This window comes from Prinia subflava, chromosome 5, assembly GCF_021018805.1.
Source record: "Prinia subflava isolate CZ2003 ecotype Zambia chromosome 5, Cam_Psub_1.2, whole genome shotgun sequence".
Lineage (NCBI taxonomy): Eukaryota > Metazoa > Chordata > Aves > Passeriformes > Cisticolidae > Prinia > Prinia subflava.
Window position 1 is genome coordinate 58804901 of NC_086251.1, and position 14276 is coordinate 58819176.

Below are 14276 nucleotides of genomic sequence, written 5' to 3' on the forward strand. Positions count from 1 at the left end.
GTCCTGCCACCACGTCGGAAGGCACCAACCTGACTCTGACAAATCCACCTCGAAACCATGTCCCTAAATGCCACATCCACATTATCCTTTAGTGCCTCAAGCAGTAACAGTTCCACCAATTCCATGGGCAGCCTTTGGCAGTGCTTAACAACCCTTTCAGAGGAGAAATTTTTCCCTCCTACCCAATCTAAGCCTTCCTGGCAGAAGTGGAGGCCATTTCCTCTCATCCTCTGCCTCGTTTCCTGGGAGCAGAGCCTGACCTGCACCAGCCCAACCCTCATGCCATAATTGCATATTTCATATCTTTGATATTATTTTTATTGGTAAATTGTTTTGTTTTATTGTCCTTTTCTATTCTATATGATAATTGATAAACCTTATACTGTATAACTTGTATACACTCTATCTATCTATCTATCTATCTATCTATCTATCTATCTATCTGTCTATCTCTATGGAAAAAAATCTGGATTCTTATATATACAAAAATTGAGGTCAGCTCTAACTCCAACAGTTGGTCCAATGCTGACCCAAAGGTGTCCCTTCTGCAGACAAGAAGAGACTCCATCCATTGAATGGCTGTGGGCGAGCAATGCTGATTTTTCCTCTTGCTCCTTTTTGCCCTGTGTCTTCTTCTGTCTTTCTCTGTGCCACATTCCTCCTTCCTTCATGCTCTAATTTTCAGCCCTTCTCAAAGGCCAGGAACAACTGCATGTTCCAGGTGGGCTTTGGTGACTTTGCTGCTGCATGTTCGGCGTGCGGTCTCTTCATGAGCATTTTTGGAATGGGAGAGTTCATACTTAAGCGGGGCTTAATGCGAATCTGGGTGCCTTTCTTTGGAAAACGATACAAGGAGGGAGAATAAATCCTCCTGTGGCCTTCCACGTGCTGAGGCAGCAGGAGAGGCTGTGGGACCTTTGCCAGAGCCGTTGCAGGCATCCTCTTCTCCTTCAAGCACCAGACTTGGACTGTGAGGTGCTTCTCCGCTGCCAGGTGTGAGGAGCCCAAGCACAGCTCTGCTCTCATAGCCATGACTCCGTGCCTGCATTCCTTCAGTCTTCACCGAGAAGGATTCTCTCGAACCGCGTTCGCAGCACCTGGTACTCACTCATGGCCTGCCTGTGGGCGGCCGATTCCTGCGCCAGCTGATGGAAGAGATTGTACGTCTGACCCGTCTGCACATCTCGGGGTAAACGGATCTCTTCAGGAAGCCTGCGGTTCCCCACAATGAAGTGGTTGAGGTGTTTTGCTTCCACACATAAGTGCAGGCTCTCGATGATGTCCAGCAGTCGCAGCAGAAAATCTCCCCTGCGCCACGATGACACGGGCAGGCCATTGAGCAGGTGCATGACAATGGTCTTCATGGTGTAGGTGGAAAAGCCAATGCCCAGCTGAAGATGGACGAAGAACTGGAGGCATTTGAGGTGCAGACTGTCAGGTGGGGCCTGGCTGGCGATGTGGTTGAAGAACTTTGCCTCTGCCACAGCATAGGTCTCTGGCCAGGTTGTGCTTGGGGTGTAGGCCTCTGCAGTCTGGCTGCTCACAAAGATGTCTGAGTCATCTCTCCTCACCCCAAACAGCATCTCCATCCTGAAGCTTTCAATGCCATTGGTCACCTTGAATTGGCAGGAGCGTCTGGAGGGCAGCAGCGTTAAGTGCCAGTTGTGTGAGTGAGGCAGAGCTGGCCAGACTGCTCTCACCAGCTGGCAGAACCAGCGGGCAGTTTTGTGCACATCCAGGTAGCAGTCGGTGCACAGGGTGTCCAGGAGGCTGGGCTCCTGATTGCTCCTCAGCTCCTCCTCGGGCTGGTGCAGGAAGCACAGCAGGTTCTCGCCCTGCTGCTCTCCTGTGCAGGTGCACTCCAGCTGCACGCGGACACGGAAGTTCCTCACGTGCCTGTGCCCTGCAGAGTCCAGCTCCAGGTGGAAGCTGTGGCCTGGCGGAGGAGTCATGGGGATGAGCACCTGATACACAACGTCCTGCTCACGGGGACTCCAGCCTTCAAAGGCACTGCCCACCCCGATGGCTGGCTGCAGGGCTGGGTAGAAACTGTTTGATAACACCTCTCCAAAGTAAGCTATATAGTTCTCCATGAGGCCAGCTGTCCACTCACAGCCTTTCTGCAGGTCCTGTACAGGCCACTCTATGCGCTCCAATAGAATTCTTCCAGCGTCATCATTTACACAGTTTTCTTCTTCATGCTCTTCATTTGCCACATCATTGTTGTTTTCCGCATTTGCAGCTCCATGGACGCCTCCATTTTCAACATCATCTTCCTCATTTGCCTGCACATTTCTGCCTCCCTCTTCAGCTGCACCGTTGTTTTCCTCTTCTAACTCCTCTCTCCTCAGGCTCCTTTTCCACCCGATAAACCAGAGCACCAAGACCAGCAGCATGAGCACAGCAACAGCCAAGGGCTGCAAGAGCTGCACCTGCTTCAGGGTGAGCTGCTCCACCTCCCGCTCTAGCCGAATCCTCTCCCATTCCAGCTGCTTTGCACGCACTTCCATGCGCAGTCGTGTCTCCTCATCCCAGACATCACCCACGGGCTGCGGGTACTGGATGAGGCTCTTCAAGAGCACGAGAAGGAGTATTATGGAATTCATGGTCTGCAGGAGGAGGGAGAGAAGGCCTTGAGTGGGGCTGTGAGGGTGGGACATGACAATGAGGGCAGCAGGGAAGGGAATTGCAGGGATATGGGGGCAGGAAGGACAGGGCCCCAGACAGCTGGCAGGCAGCAAGGCCAGTCCCACTGCCCCACCAGCAGCAGCAGCAGCACCGTGGGCTTCCCAAGGCTGTCCCATGAGGGGCTGTCCCTGCATGCAGGGGGAGAACCCAGCCCCGGGTGAGGCGTTTCTGCCCCAGCCCTTGTCCCCAGCCCAGGCTCCCCAGCACGTGCGCACTCACCGCTTGCCCAAGCAATGCCGGGCCAGCGTTACCTGCTGGGGCCTTTTAGAGCTGCCCCCATTGTGACACGTCCCCTGTGATGTCACAGGTGTCACAGCACATCACAACCCAGCCAGCCCCACCCTTTGTCCCCACCCTGGCTCAGCCACTCCCAGTGGCCCTGGTGTAATGCTTAAGGCTGCCTTTGTGTGAATCTTCTTCCAAGAACTGCCATTGTTCTTTATTTTGGATTTCTCTTCATCTGCATTCACCTGCATTGGCAATCTCCTAGACATCCATGTTGGAAGGCAGCCTTGAGGATCATTGAGTCTAAGCTCTGATTCCTTACTGGTTCAATCTTCAATCTCTGTGTCAGCGAGGTTGAAAAAGTCCCTGAAGGTCACACAGGCAAACTGCACACTTAACGCTGCCTGCTGCGCCCATCAGCCAGGTCCCCAAATGCCACATGCACATGACTTTGAAACCTTTCTGAGGGTGCTGACTCAGCCATTTCCCTAGGCAGCCTGTTCCTCAGCTTGATATCCTTTTCTTTGCAGGAATATTTCCTAGAGATCCCATCAAAAGCTACTGTGGCACAACCTAAACTCATTTTCCTCTTGCAATCTTTTTTGTTCTCTGGGCTAATATAATGATCCCCACCTAGCTACAACCTCCCTTCGGGGACCATCTGCACCGTGTCAGGCAGCTGGGCTGTGAAGCCAGCTCCTGGCAGAGGAGAGAAAGGTGCTGCTTTTGCAGTGGACTTCCCATGATCCAGAGGGACAAAAGGGGTTGTCAGTGGGCAGAAGAGTTTCGGGTTTCCCAGAAGCGTTTCCATGTGAGGAGAAGCTTGGTGCCAAATCCATCAGCCAAGGGAATCCATCCCCTTCCTAGCAGAAGGAAAAATCAGAATTTTCCCTGTAGAGAATGGAAAGGTTTGGAGTGAAATTCTGTGCTGGGATGTTCCCGGATGTCTGTGTGAATTTTGCTGACCTGCACAGCCAGACTGTGAAGAAGGGATCTCAAGTGAAATCCAGCTTAGACTACAGCTTCCTGCCATGGTATTTGTGGAGCCTTGAAGGAGAAGGCTGCGTGGGTTGTGGTGACTTTCACCAGCTCTCCTGCTAACAGCACTGGGCACCCCAAGGCTGTTTGGTGTCAGCACAGGCAAGAGCAGGAAGCAACTCTCCCCTGGCTTTGTGGAGCCCTGAGATGAGCAAAGACGAGAAGCGTGCAGAGAAGAGACCATCAGCACCAGGCAGCAGCTTCTCTCAGCCCTCAATCACAGAAAATTCAAACATTATTGTTTGGGTTTGGGCTTTGTGTAGTGTTTTGTTTGGAGTTTTTTAGCAGCAGGAAAAGCTGTGTCATTTTCAATGCTGGAGACCTGGATTGGAATGGTCCCTTGCCAGTGTTGTGTAGGTGGATCTCAAAATTGTGCCTTTGCCCCTCTCTTTCCTCTGTTATGATGTGTCACTTCAAGGGGTAGATGGCTACGTGTGTTTCTCTTTTCCCACCTTGTGCTGAGGAGCTGGGAGAGCTGCTGACCTTTCTCTCTCGGCCCAGCTTGACCCTGAAAGGGTTCTGCAGTGGGGTGAGGTGGCCTGTGGCCAGTGGCTCAGCTGCCAGCACTGGTGCCAGCCAACGTGTCAGGCTCATGGGTATGGCTTGAGTCAGGTCACAGTTGCCAGCATCTGGGCTGTGTCCCGCCCCACATTCGTCCTGCCACCAAGTCGGAGGGCACCAACCTGACTCTGACAAATCCACCTCGAAACCATGTCCCTAAATGCCACATCCACATTATCCTTTAGTGCCTCAAGCAGTAACAGTTCCACCAATTCCATGGGCAGCCTTTGGCAGTGCTTAACAACCCTTTCAGAGGAGAAATTTTTCCCTCCTACCCAATCTAAGCCTTCCTGGCAGAAGTGGAGGCCATTTCCTCTCATCCTCTGCCTTGTTTCCTGGCAGCAGAGCCTGACCTGCACCAGCCCAACCCTCATGCCATAATTGCATATTTCATATCTTTGATATTATTTTTATTGGTAAATTGTTTTGTTTTATTGTCCTTTTCTATTCTATATGATAACTGATAAACCTTATACTATATAACTTGTATACACTCTATCTATCTATCTATCTATCTATCTATCTATCTATCTATCTGTCTATCTCTATGGAAAAAAATCTGGATTCTTATATATACAAAAATTGAGGTCAGCTCTAACTCCAACAGTTGGTCCAATGCTGACCCAAAGGTGTCCCTTCTGCAGACAAGAAGAGACTCCATCCATTGAATGGCTGTGGGCGAGCAATGCTGATTTTTCCTCTTGCTCCTTTTTGCCCTGTGTCTTCTTCTGTCTTTCTCTGTGCCACATTCCTCCTTCCTTCATGCTCTAATTTGCAGCCCTTCTCAAAGGCCAGGAACAACTGCATGTTCCAGGTGGGCTTTGGTGACTTTGGTGCTGCATGTTCGGCGTGCGGTCTCTTGATGAGCTTTTTTTGGAATGGGAGAGTTCATACTTAAGCGGGGCTTAATGCGGATCCGGGTGCCTTTCTTTGGAAAACGATACAAGGAGGGAGAATAAATCCTCCTGTGGCCTTCCACAAGCTGAGGCGGCAGGAGAGGCTATGGGACCTTTGCCAGAGCCGTTGCAGGCATCCTCTTCTCCTTCAAGCACCAGACTTGGACTGTGAGGTGCTTCTCCGCTGCCAGGTGTGAGCAGCCCAAGCACAGCTCTGCTCTCATAGCCATGACTCCGTGCCTGCATTCCTTCAGTCTTCCCCGAGAAGGATTCTCTCGAACCGCGTTCGCAGCACCTGGTACTCACTCATGGCCTGCCTGTGGGCGGCCGATTCCTGTGCCAGCTGATGGAAGAGATTGTACGTCTGACCCGTCTGCACATCTCGGGGTAAACGGATCTCTTCAGGAAGCCTGCGGTTCCCCACAATGAAGTGGTTGAGGTGTTTTGCTTCCACACATAAGTGCAGGCTCTCGATGATGTCCAGCAGTCGCAGCAGAAAATCTCCCCTGCGCCACGATGACACGGGCACGACATTGAGCAGGTGCATGACAATGGTCTTCATGGTGTAGGTGGAAAAGCCAATGCCCAGCTGAAGATGGACGAAGAACTGGAGGCATCTGAGGTGCAGACTGTCAGGTGGGGCCTGGCTGGCGATGTGGTTGAAGAACTTTGCCTCTGCCACAGCATAGGTCTCTGGCCAGGTTGTGCTTGGGGTGTAGGCCTCTGCAGTCTGGCTGCTCACAAAGATGTCTGAGTCATCTCTCCTCACCCCAAACAGCATCTCCATCCTGAAGCTTTCAATGCCATTGCTCACCTTGAATTGGCAGGAGCGTCTGGAGGGCAGCAGCGTTAAGTGCCAGTTGTGTGAGTGAGGCAGAGCTGGCCAGACTGCTCTCACCAGCTGGCAGAACCAGCGGGCAGTTTTGTGCACATCCAGGTAGCAGTCGGTGCACAGGGTGTCCAGGAGGCTGGGCTCCTGACTGCTCCTCAGCTCCTCCTCGGGCTGGTGCAGGAAGCACAGCAGGTTCTCCCCCTGCTGCTCTCCTGTGCAGGTGCACTCCAGCTGCACGCGGACACGGAAGTTCCTCACGTGCCTGTGCTCTGCAGAGTCCAGCTCCAGGTGGAAGCTGTGGCCTGGCGGAGGAGTCATGGGGATGAGCACCTGATAGACAACGTCCTGCTCACGGGGACTCCAGCCTTCAAAGGCACTGCCCACCCCGATGGCTGGCTGCAGGACTGGGTAGAAACTGTTTGATAACACCTCTCCAAAGTAAGCTATATAGTTCTCCATGAGGCCAGCTGTCCACTCACAGCCTTTCTGCAGGTCCTGTACAGGCCACTCTATGCGCTCCAATAGAATTCTTCCAGCATCATCATTTACACAGTTTTCTTCTTCATGCTCTTCATTTGCCACATCATTGTTGTTTTCCGCATTTGCAGCTCCATGGACGCCTTCATGTTCAACATCATCTTCCTCATTTGCCTGCACATTTCTGCCTCCCTCTTCAGCTGCACCGTTGTTTTCCTCTTCTAACTCCTCTCTCCTCAGGCTACTTTTCCACCCAATAAACCAGAGCACCAAGACCAGCAGCACGAGCACAGCAACAGCCAAGGGCTGCAAGAGCTGCACCTGCTTGAGGGTGAGCTGCTCCACCTCCCGCTCTAGCCGAATCCTCTCCCATTCCAGCTGCTTTGCACGCACTTCCATGCGCAGTCGTGTCTCCTCATCCCAGACATCACCCACGGGCTGCGGGTACTGGATGAGGCTCTTCAAGAGCACGAGAAGGAGTATTATGGAATTCATGGTCTGCAGGAGGAGGGAGAGAAGGCCTTGAGTGGGGCTGTGAGGGAGGGAAGTACGGCTTGCCGGTGGGAGGACAGGATGCTCAGGGATTTGAGGGCAGGAAGGACAGGGCCCCAGACAGCTGGCAGGCAGCAAGGCCTGTCCCACTGTTCCACCAGCAGCAGCAGCAGCACCGTGGGCTGCCCAAGGCTGTCCCATGAGGGGCTGTCCCTGCATGCAGGGGGAGAACCCAGCCCCGGGTGAGGCGTTTCTGCCCCAGCCCTTGTCCCCAGCCCAGGCTCCCCAGCACGTGCGCACTCACCGCTTGCCCAAGCAATGCCAGGCCAGCGTTACCTGCTGGGGCCTTTTAGAGCTGCCCCCATTGTGACACGTCCCCTGTGATGTCACAGGTGTCACAGCACATCACAACCCAGTCAATCCCACCCTTTGTCCCCACCCTGGCTCAGCCACTCCCAGTGGCCCTGGTGTAATGCTTAAGGCTGCCTTTGTGTGAATCTTCATCCAAGAAATGCCATTGTTCATTCTTTTGGATTTCTTTTCATCTGCATTCACCTGCATTGGCAATCTCCTAGAGATCCATGTTGGAAGGCAGCCTTGAGGATCAATGAGTCTAAGCTCTGATTCCTTACTGGTTGAGGTGCACTTCAATCTTTTTGTCTGTGAGGTTGAAAAAGTCCCTGAAGATCACACAGTCCAACTGCACACTTAACGCTGCCTGCTGCACCCATCAGCCAGGTCCCCAAATATTCCATAAGTTTTTCAAGTGTGGTGACTCAGCCATTTCCCTAGGCAGCATGTTCCCATTCCCCTGGTATCATTTTTGATGAAAGCATTTTTCTAAACTTCCAATCTAAATATCTTAATCTGATGCAAATTGCAACTAATTTTCTCTGGTCCTATTGCTTGTTTTTTTCATGTCACAGGACAAGGGGGAACTTCATACAAGCTCTGCCTGAGCCTAAGATTTTGACCACTGTTCATATTCCAGAGATCACTGTTGCCCTCAAGTTCTAAGGATCAAATCTATTTATAAACTAATTATGTATTGAGCAGGCAGGAGATAATAGACAAAATATCTCAGTCAGAGTTACTTACTACTCAGTATAAAATGAAAAAGAACTAGATTACAGCATAACATAAACAGTGTATGACATGAAGGTGTCTATATTAACTCTTGTTAAAAAGCAGCATTGATTAGGAGTCAAATGTAACATACCACAAAGATAACAACCTCCACGGCAGTAACCACAAAACAAGTGTCCTTGTTCATGGGAGAAACTCACACATTTCCAGAGAAATATATAGAAAATTTCTGCTTTGTCAAAGTTTGGTATGGCATTTATAGGCATGAAGTGAGGTGCCTGTCAGTCAGAAATACAGCTTCTCTTTCCAGATCTCACTTCAACAGTACGATGTTCATTGGCACTTGGGAGATGCCAGCCCACTGTTCAGCCCATGGCACCAAAAGAATGCACTGCAAGACAGTTTGTCCTGTTTGAATTATCTGACCAGTTAATAGACAACAGGTCAGCTCTTGAACAGGGCCTGATGCCCTGCCACACCTGGGAGAATACATTGACCTGGCTACCACCTCCCTTCAGGGAGCTGTAGAGAACCATAAGGTTCCCCCTTGAGGCACTTTTTCTCTCTGCTGGACACACCCATCTCCCTCAGCTCCTCTTCATCAGACTTGTGCTCTAACAGAAATGTTTCTAATCAAAAGGACTTGCATTTGTGGACATCAGTACCCTTGAAAGTACATGCTCAGGGGCCCTTATTAATTAGTTCCTTGAGCTTGCTCTCCCACAGCCCTGGGGAGTAGCTCTGGGGAGAGTTTTTCCCATAACACCTAAGATTTTTTACTCAAGCATTTCTTGATTTCTGTGGCCAAGACAGCACCAATCACCACTTCCCCCACAAGAGCATCTCCATGTACAAACCACAGCTCTAGGAGGGCACTTTTCCTGGTGTGCTGCCACAGTACCCATGTCAAAAAGCGCTTTTCAATGTGAACTTCAGGAATTTTCGGGGCTTGTTCAGCACTTCTCCATGATCCCATTTGCAGCTGAGAAGTTGAAGTGCCCCATGAATATGACTTTGTGTGACTGATCTAGAGATTTCCTTTCATTCCTTATAGTCTCATCCACCAGTGCCATCATCTTGGCTCACTGATCCATTACAGACTGGGTAAAGCTCACAGAGGGAATAGACTCTCTGAAAAAAGGGATGGCAGTCAGTGTCCAAATGGTAACAGCACTCTCTCTCACAAGCCCCCTGGCCAGGACCTCTTCAGCTACTTCAGGTTTGACTCCATGAGTGTGCTTTTACTTTGGAGGAAAGGTGTGGCAGCAATTCCTCTTGCTGACTGAACAGTGTCTTCTTCATGTCCTCCTGCATGCTCTGGTCTGTGTCAGCTTTTCCCCAGGGAGTGTCTAAGGCTGGGCAGATTCTCCACACAGACTCCAGTGAGCAGAAGGAGGAATATTAGTGATGCCTCTTGCTTGGTCCCTGACCAGCTGGAGCTGCCAGCAAGAATTTCTGGGTCCATCTGAAATGGTCACCCTGGCTGTGACAGTATGAGAGGAAGAGGGGATGAAAGTCATCTTTGTAGCCACTGTAGTGTGATGACACATCTTTAAGGGGAAGGAAGCACCTAGGAATTGAAAACCCTTGTGATCAAAAGGCATAACAAAAGACAGGGGGTCCAAACAAACAATCAGAAAATTTTATTAGCTGGCTTGGAAATCGATATGTGAGTCCCTGACCTACTCTATAAGCACATGGCAGTGTGTTTTGGATAAAGTGGTAGGGTTAAAGGGAAGAGAGGAATTAAAGAGGGTGAGAGGAATTAAAGAAAGAGAGAAAGAAAAAGACCGAAGAAGAGAGAAAAAGAAAACACCAGTCCTGGTTGCAGTGTTGATCCAGTTAATGGGATGTCAATCCTGGCTGCAGTGCCAATCCAGGTGATAATCCTGGGTTCAGCATCAATCCAACTGTGCTGGTCTGGTCTGTGAGATGTCCAGGGTCCTGAGGCCACTTCCCAGGCTTGGGGGTTACCTTTTTATGAACAGGTTTCTCCACCCTAAAGACAGGTTTCCCACTTTCTATGTCAATTAATTGCCATATACAGTCCCTTCTTTCAGGCCTTCCTGGAAATGGTCAAAAGGCTTTGGTGGTTTTTGGTGGTCTTAATCCCACTCTAGAGTCCATGCCCTCTTCTTGGCCTCATTCCTGTGTTCATGCTGTACTGTGCCATAGTTCTTCCTGACAGAAAAGTGCTGCCCTATTTCCTCCTACCCCCCCCTTCTCCAGCCAAATCTTGGATTTCTCACAGCATGTTAATACTAACAGTCTTTGGCTATTACCAACAGTCCTTGGTTGGCTCCATTGCCATCCAGTTACCACTGTTAGAGACACACATATAAGTCCCTAATATTCTGGGAATCAAGAGCTCAGGTCTCAGTTTGGACTGCTTTATAGTTGCAATACAGTGGGCTTTAGTCACAGTAATTTTCCATCATTCAAGTCTTTTTCTTGTAACTTTATTTGAAGGTTTGTCAACAAAAATATTATTCCACTTGGGTTCTCAGTCAGGAAAGAAAAATAAGTTTCTAAGACTGTCGAGATGACACTGCTGCTGCTGCTGCTGGCAGAGTGCTGGTGCACAGCGTTTCACCTTCTCTCTCTGTATCCCACGTTCTCCTGTCTTTTTTCTGGAACTGTGAGGGGCCTTTCTGCCACTGCCTGTAAGGCCCACAGCACAGGCAGTGTCCTGAGCATGAGCACTCCTTCAGTGGCCATTGAGCAGCATACTTTCGAGCCGATGCTGAAGATCCTGGTACTCGCTCATCGCCTGGGAGTGGGCAGCCGGGGACTGTGCCAGGTGATGGAGGAGATTGGGTGGCTCAGCTGATGCAATGTCCAGGGGCAAGCTGATCTCCTGAGGAAGTCTCTTGTTGCCTATGACAAAGTGGTTGAGGCGTTTCCTCTCCAGGCAGCGGCGCAGGTTCACATTGATATCCCCCAGGCGCTGCAAAAAATACCTCCTGCGCCAGTGTGACACGGGGATGATGTTCAGGAGGTGCATGACAATGGTCTTGACCATGTAGGTGGAAAAACCAAAGCCCAGCTGAACATGGATGAAGAGCTGCAGGCATCTCAGGTGCAAGCTGTCAGCGGGGGCCTGGCTGGCAATGTACTTGAAGAACTTCACCTCTGCCACAGCATAGGTCTCTGGCCAGGTTGTGCTTGGGGTGTAGGCCTCTGCAGTCTGGCTGCTCACAAAGATGTCTGAGTCACCCCTTCGCACCCCAAACAGCATCTCCACCCTGAAGCTTTCAATGCCATTGGTCACCTTGAACTGGCAGGAGCGTCTGGAGGGCAGCAGCGTCAAGTGCCAGTTGTGTGAGTGAGGCAGAGCTGGCCAGACTGCTCTCACCAGCTGGCAGAACCAGCGGGCAGTTTTGTGCACATCCAGGTAGCAGTCGGTGCACAGGGTGTCCAGGAGGCTGGGCTCCTGACTGCTCCTCAGCTCCTCCTCGGGCTGGTGCAGGAAGCACAGCAGGTTCTCCCCCTGCTGCTCTCCTGTGCAGGTGCACTCCAGCTGCACGCGGACACGGAAGTTCCTCATGTGCCTGTGCTCTGCAGAGTCCGGCTCCAGGTGGAAGCTGTGGCCTGGCGGAGGAGTCATGGGGATGAGCACCTGATACACAACGTCCTGCTCACGGGGACTCCAGCCTTCAAAGGCACTGCCCACCCCGATGGCTGGCTGCAGGACTGGGTAGAAACTGTTTGATAAGACCTCTCCAAAGTAAGCTATATAGTTCTCCATGAGGCCAGTTATCCACTCGCAGCCTGCCTGCAGGTCCTGTACAGGCCACTCTATGCGCTCCATTAGATTTCTTCCTATGTTCTCTTGAATGCGAACAAGTACTTCATTACCAACATCCTCTTCTTCATTTGCATTCACATTTTCTTCTTGAAACTCCTCTCTCCTCAGGGTACTTCTCCACCCCATAAACCATAGGACCAAGACAAGGACCAGAAATGCAGCAATTGCTAACAGTGGCAAATATTGTGCAGCTCTACTCTGCGTTAAGGCCAGCTGCTCCACCTGCAACTCCAGCAGAAGCTTTTTCTGTTCCTGGCGCTTTGCATGCTCCTCCATGCGCTGACGTGTTTCCTCATCCCAAACATACCCCACGCCCCGCAGGTAGTGGATGAGGCTTTGCAGGAGCATGTAAAGGAAAGTTATGGGATCCATGGTCTGGAGGAGGATGAAGAGAAGGCCTTGAGTGGGGCTGTGAGGGTGGGACATGACAATGAGGGCAGCAGGGATGGGAATCGCAGGCATCTTGGGGCAGGAACGACAGGGCCCCAGAGAGCTGGCAGGCAGCAAGGCCTGTCCTGCTGTCCCAGCAGCAGCAGAAGCATCACTGTGGGCTGCCCAAGGCTGTCCCATGAGGGGCTGTCCCTGCATGCAGGGGGAGAACCCAGCCCCGGGTGAGGCGTTTCTGCCCCAGCCCTTGTCCCCAGCCCAGGCTCCCCAGCACGTGCGCACTCACCGCTTGCCCAAGCAATGCCGGGCCAGCGTTACCTGCTGGGGCCTTTTAGAGCTGCCCCCATTGTGACATGTCCCCCGTGATGTCACAGGTGTCACAGCACATCACAACCCAGCCAGCCCCACCCTTTGTCCCCAACCTGCCTCAGCCACTCCCAGTGCCCCTGGTGTAATGCTTAAGGCTGCCTTTGTGTGAATCTTCTTTCAAGAACTGCCATTGTTCTTTCTTTTGCATTTCTCTTCATCTGCATTCACCTGTATTGGCAGTCTCCTAGACATCCATGTTGGAAGGCAGCCTTGAGGATCAATGAGTCTAAGCTCTGATTCCTTACTGGTTGAGGTGCACTTCAATCTCTGTGTCAGTGAGGTTGAAAAAGTCCCTGAAGATCACACAGTCCAACTGCACACTTAACGCTGCCTGCTGCACCCATCAGCCAGGTCCCCAAATGCCACATGCACATGACTTTGAAACCTTTCTGAGGGTGCTGACTCAGCCATTTCCCTAGGCAGCCTGTTCCTCAGCTTGATATCCTTTTCTTTGCAGGAATATTTCCTAGAGATCCCATCAAAAGCTTCTGAGGAACAACCTGAGCTCATTTTCCTCTGGTCATCTTGTTTGTTCTCTGGGCTACTATACTGATCCCCACCTAGCTACAACCTCCCTTCGGGGACCATCTGCACCGTGTCAGGCAGCTGGGCTGTGAAGCCAGCTCTTGGCAGAGGAGAGAAAGGTGCTGCTCTTGCAGTGGACTTCCCATGATCCAGAGGGACAAAAGGGGTTGTCAGTGGGCAGAAGAGTTTCAGGTTTCCCAGAAGCGTTTCCATGTGAGGAGAAGCTTGGTGCCAAATCCATCAGCCAAGGGAATCCATCCCCTTCCTAGCAGAAGGAAAAATCAGAATTTTCCCTGTAGAGAATGGAAAGATTTGGAGTGAAATTCTGTGCTGGGATGTTCCCAGATGTCTGTATGAATTGTGCTGACCTGCACAGCGAGACTGTGAAGAGGGGATCTGAGGTGAAATGCAGCTTAGACTACAGCTTCCCGCCATGGTATTTGTGGAGCCTTGAAGGAGAAGGCTGCGTGGGTTGTGGTGACTTTCACCAGCTCTCCTGCTAACAGCACTGGGCACCCCAAGGCTGTTTGGTGTCAGCACAGGCAAGAGCAGGAAGCAACCCTGCCCTGGCTTTGTGGAGCCCTGAGATGAGCAAAGACGAGAAACGTGCAGAGAAGAGACCATCAGCACCAGGCAGCAGCTTCTATCAGCCCTCAATCACGGAAAATTCAAACATTATTGTTTGGGTTTGGGCTTTGTGTGGTGTTTTGTTTGGAGTATTTTAGCAGCAGGAAAAGCTGTGACATTTTCAATGCTGGAGACCTGGATTTGAATGGTCCCTTGCCAGTGTTGTGTAGATGGATCTCAAAATTGTGCCTTTGCCCCTCTCTTTCCTCTGTTATGATGTGTCACTTCAAGGGGTAGATGGCTACGTGTGTTTCTCTTTTCTCAC

The 14276-nt window shown here is 51.2% G+C and overlaps 3 protein-coding genes across 3 annotated transcripts; all 3 read right to left on the reverse strand.

Annotated features, from left to right (window-relative positions):
- Positions 1 to 1052: 1052 nt before the first annotated feature.
- LOC134551512 (inositol 1,4,5-trisphosphate receptor-interacting protein-like 1) lies at positions 1053 to 2576 on the reverse strand. Its single transcript, XM_063399175.1, has one exon. The coding sequence runs from the start codon at positions 2508 to 2510 to the stop codon at positions 1053 to 1055; it is 1458 nt and encodes a 485-aa protein (XP_063255245.1). The 5' UTR covers positions 2511 to 2576.
- A 3082-nt stretch (positions 2577 to 5658) lies between these two features.
- LOC134551513 (inositol 1,4,5-trisphosphate receptor-interacting protein-like 1) lies at positions 5659 to 7182 on the reverse strand. The gene has a single exon (XM_063399176.1). It carries the CDS (start codon positions 7114 to 7116, stop codon positions 5659 to 5661), a length of 1458 nt encoding a protein of 485 aa, XP_063255246.1. The 5' UTR covers positions 7117 to 7182.
- A 3820-nt stretch (positions 7183 to 11002) lies between these two features.
- LOC134550668 (inositol 1,4,5-trisphosphate receptor-interacting protein-like 1) lies at positions 11003 to 12691 on the reverse strand. Its single transcript, XM_063397397.1, has one exon. It carries the CDS (start codon positions 12689 to 12691, stop codon positions 11003 to 11005), a length of 1689 nt encoding a protein of 562 aa, XP_063253467.1.
- Between the last annotated feature and the right edge of the window lie 1585 nt (positions 12692 to 14276).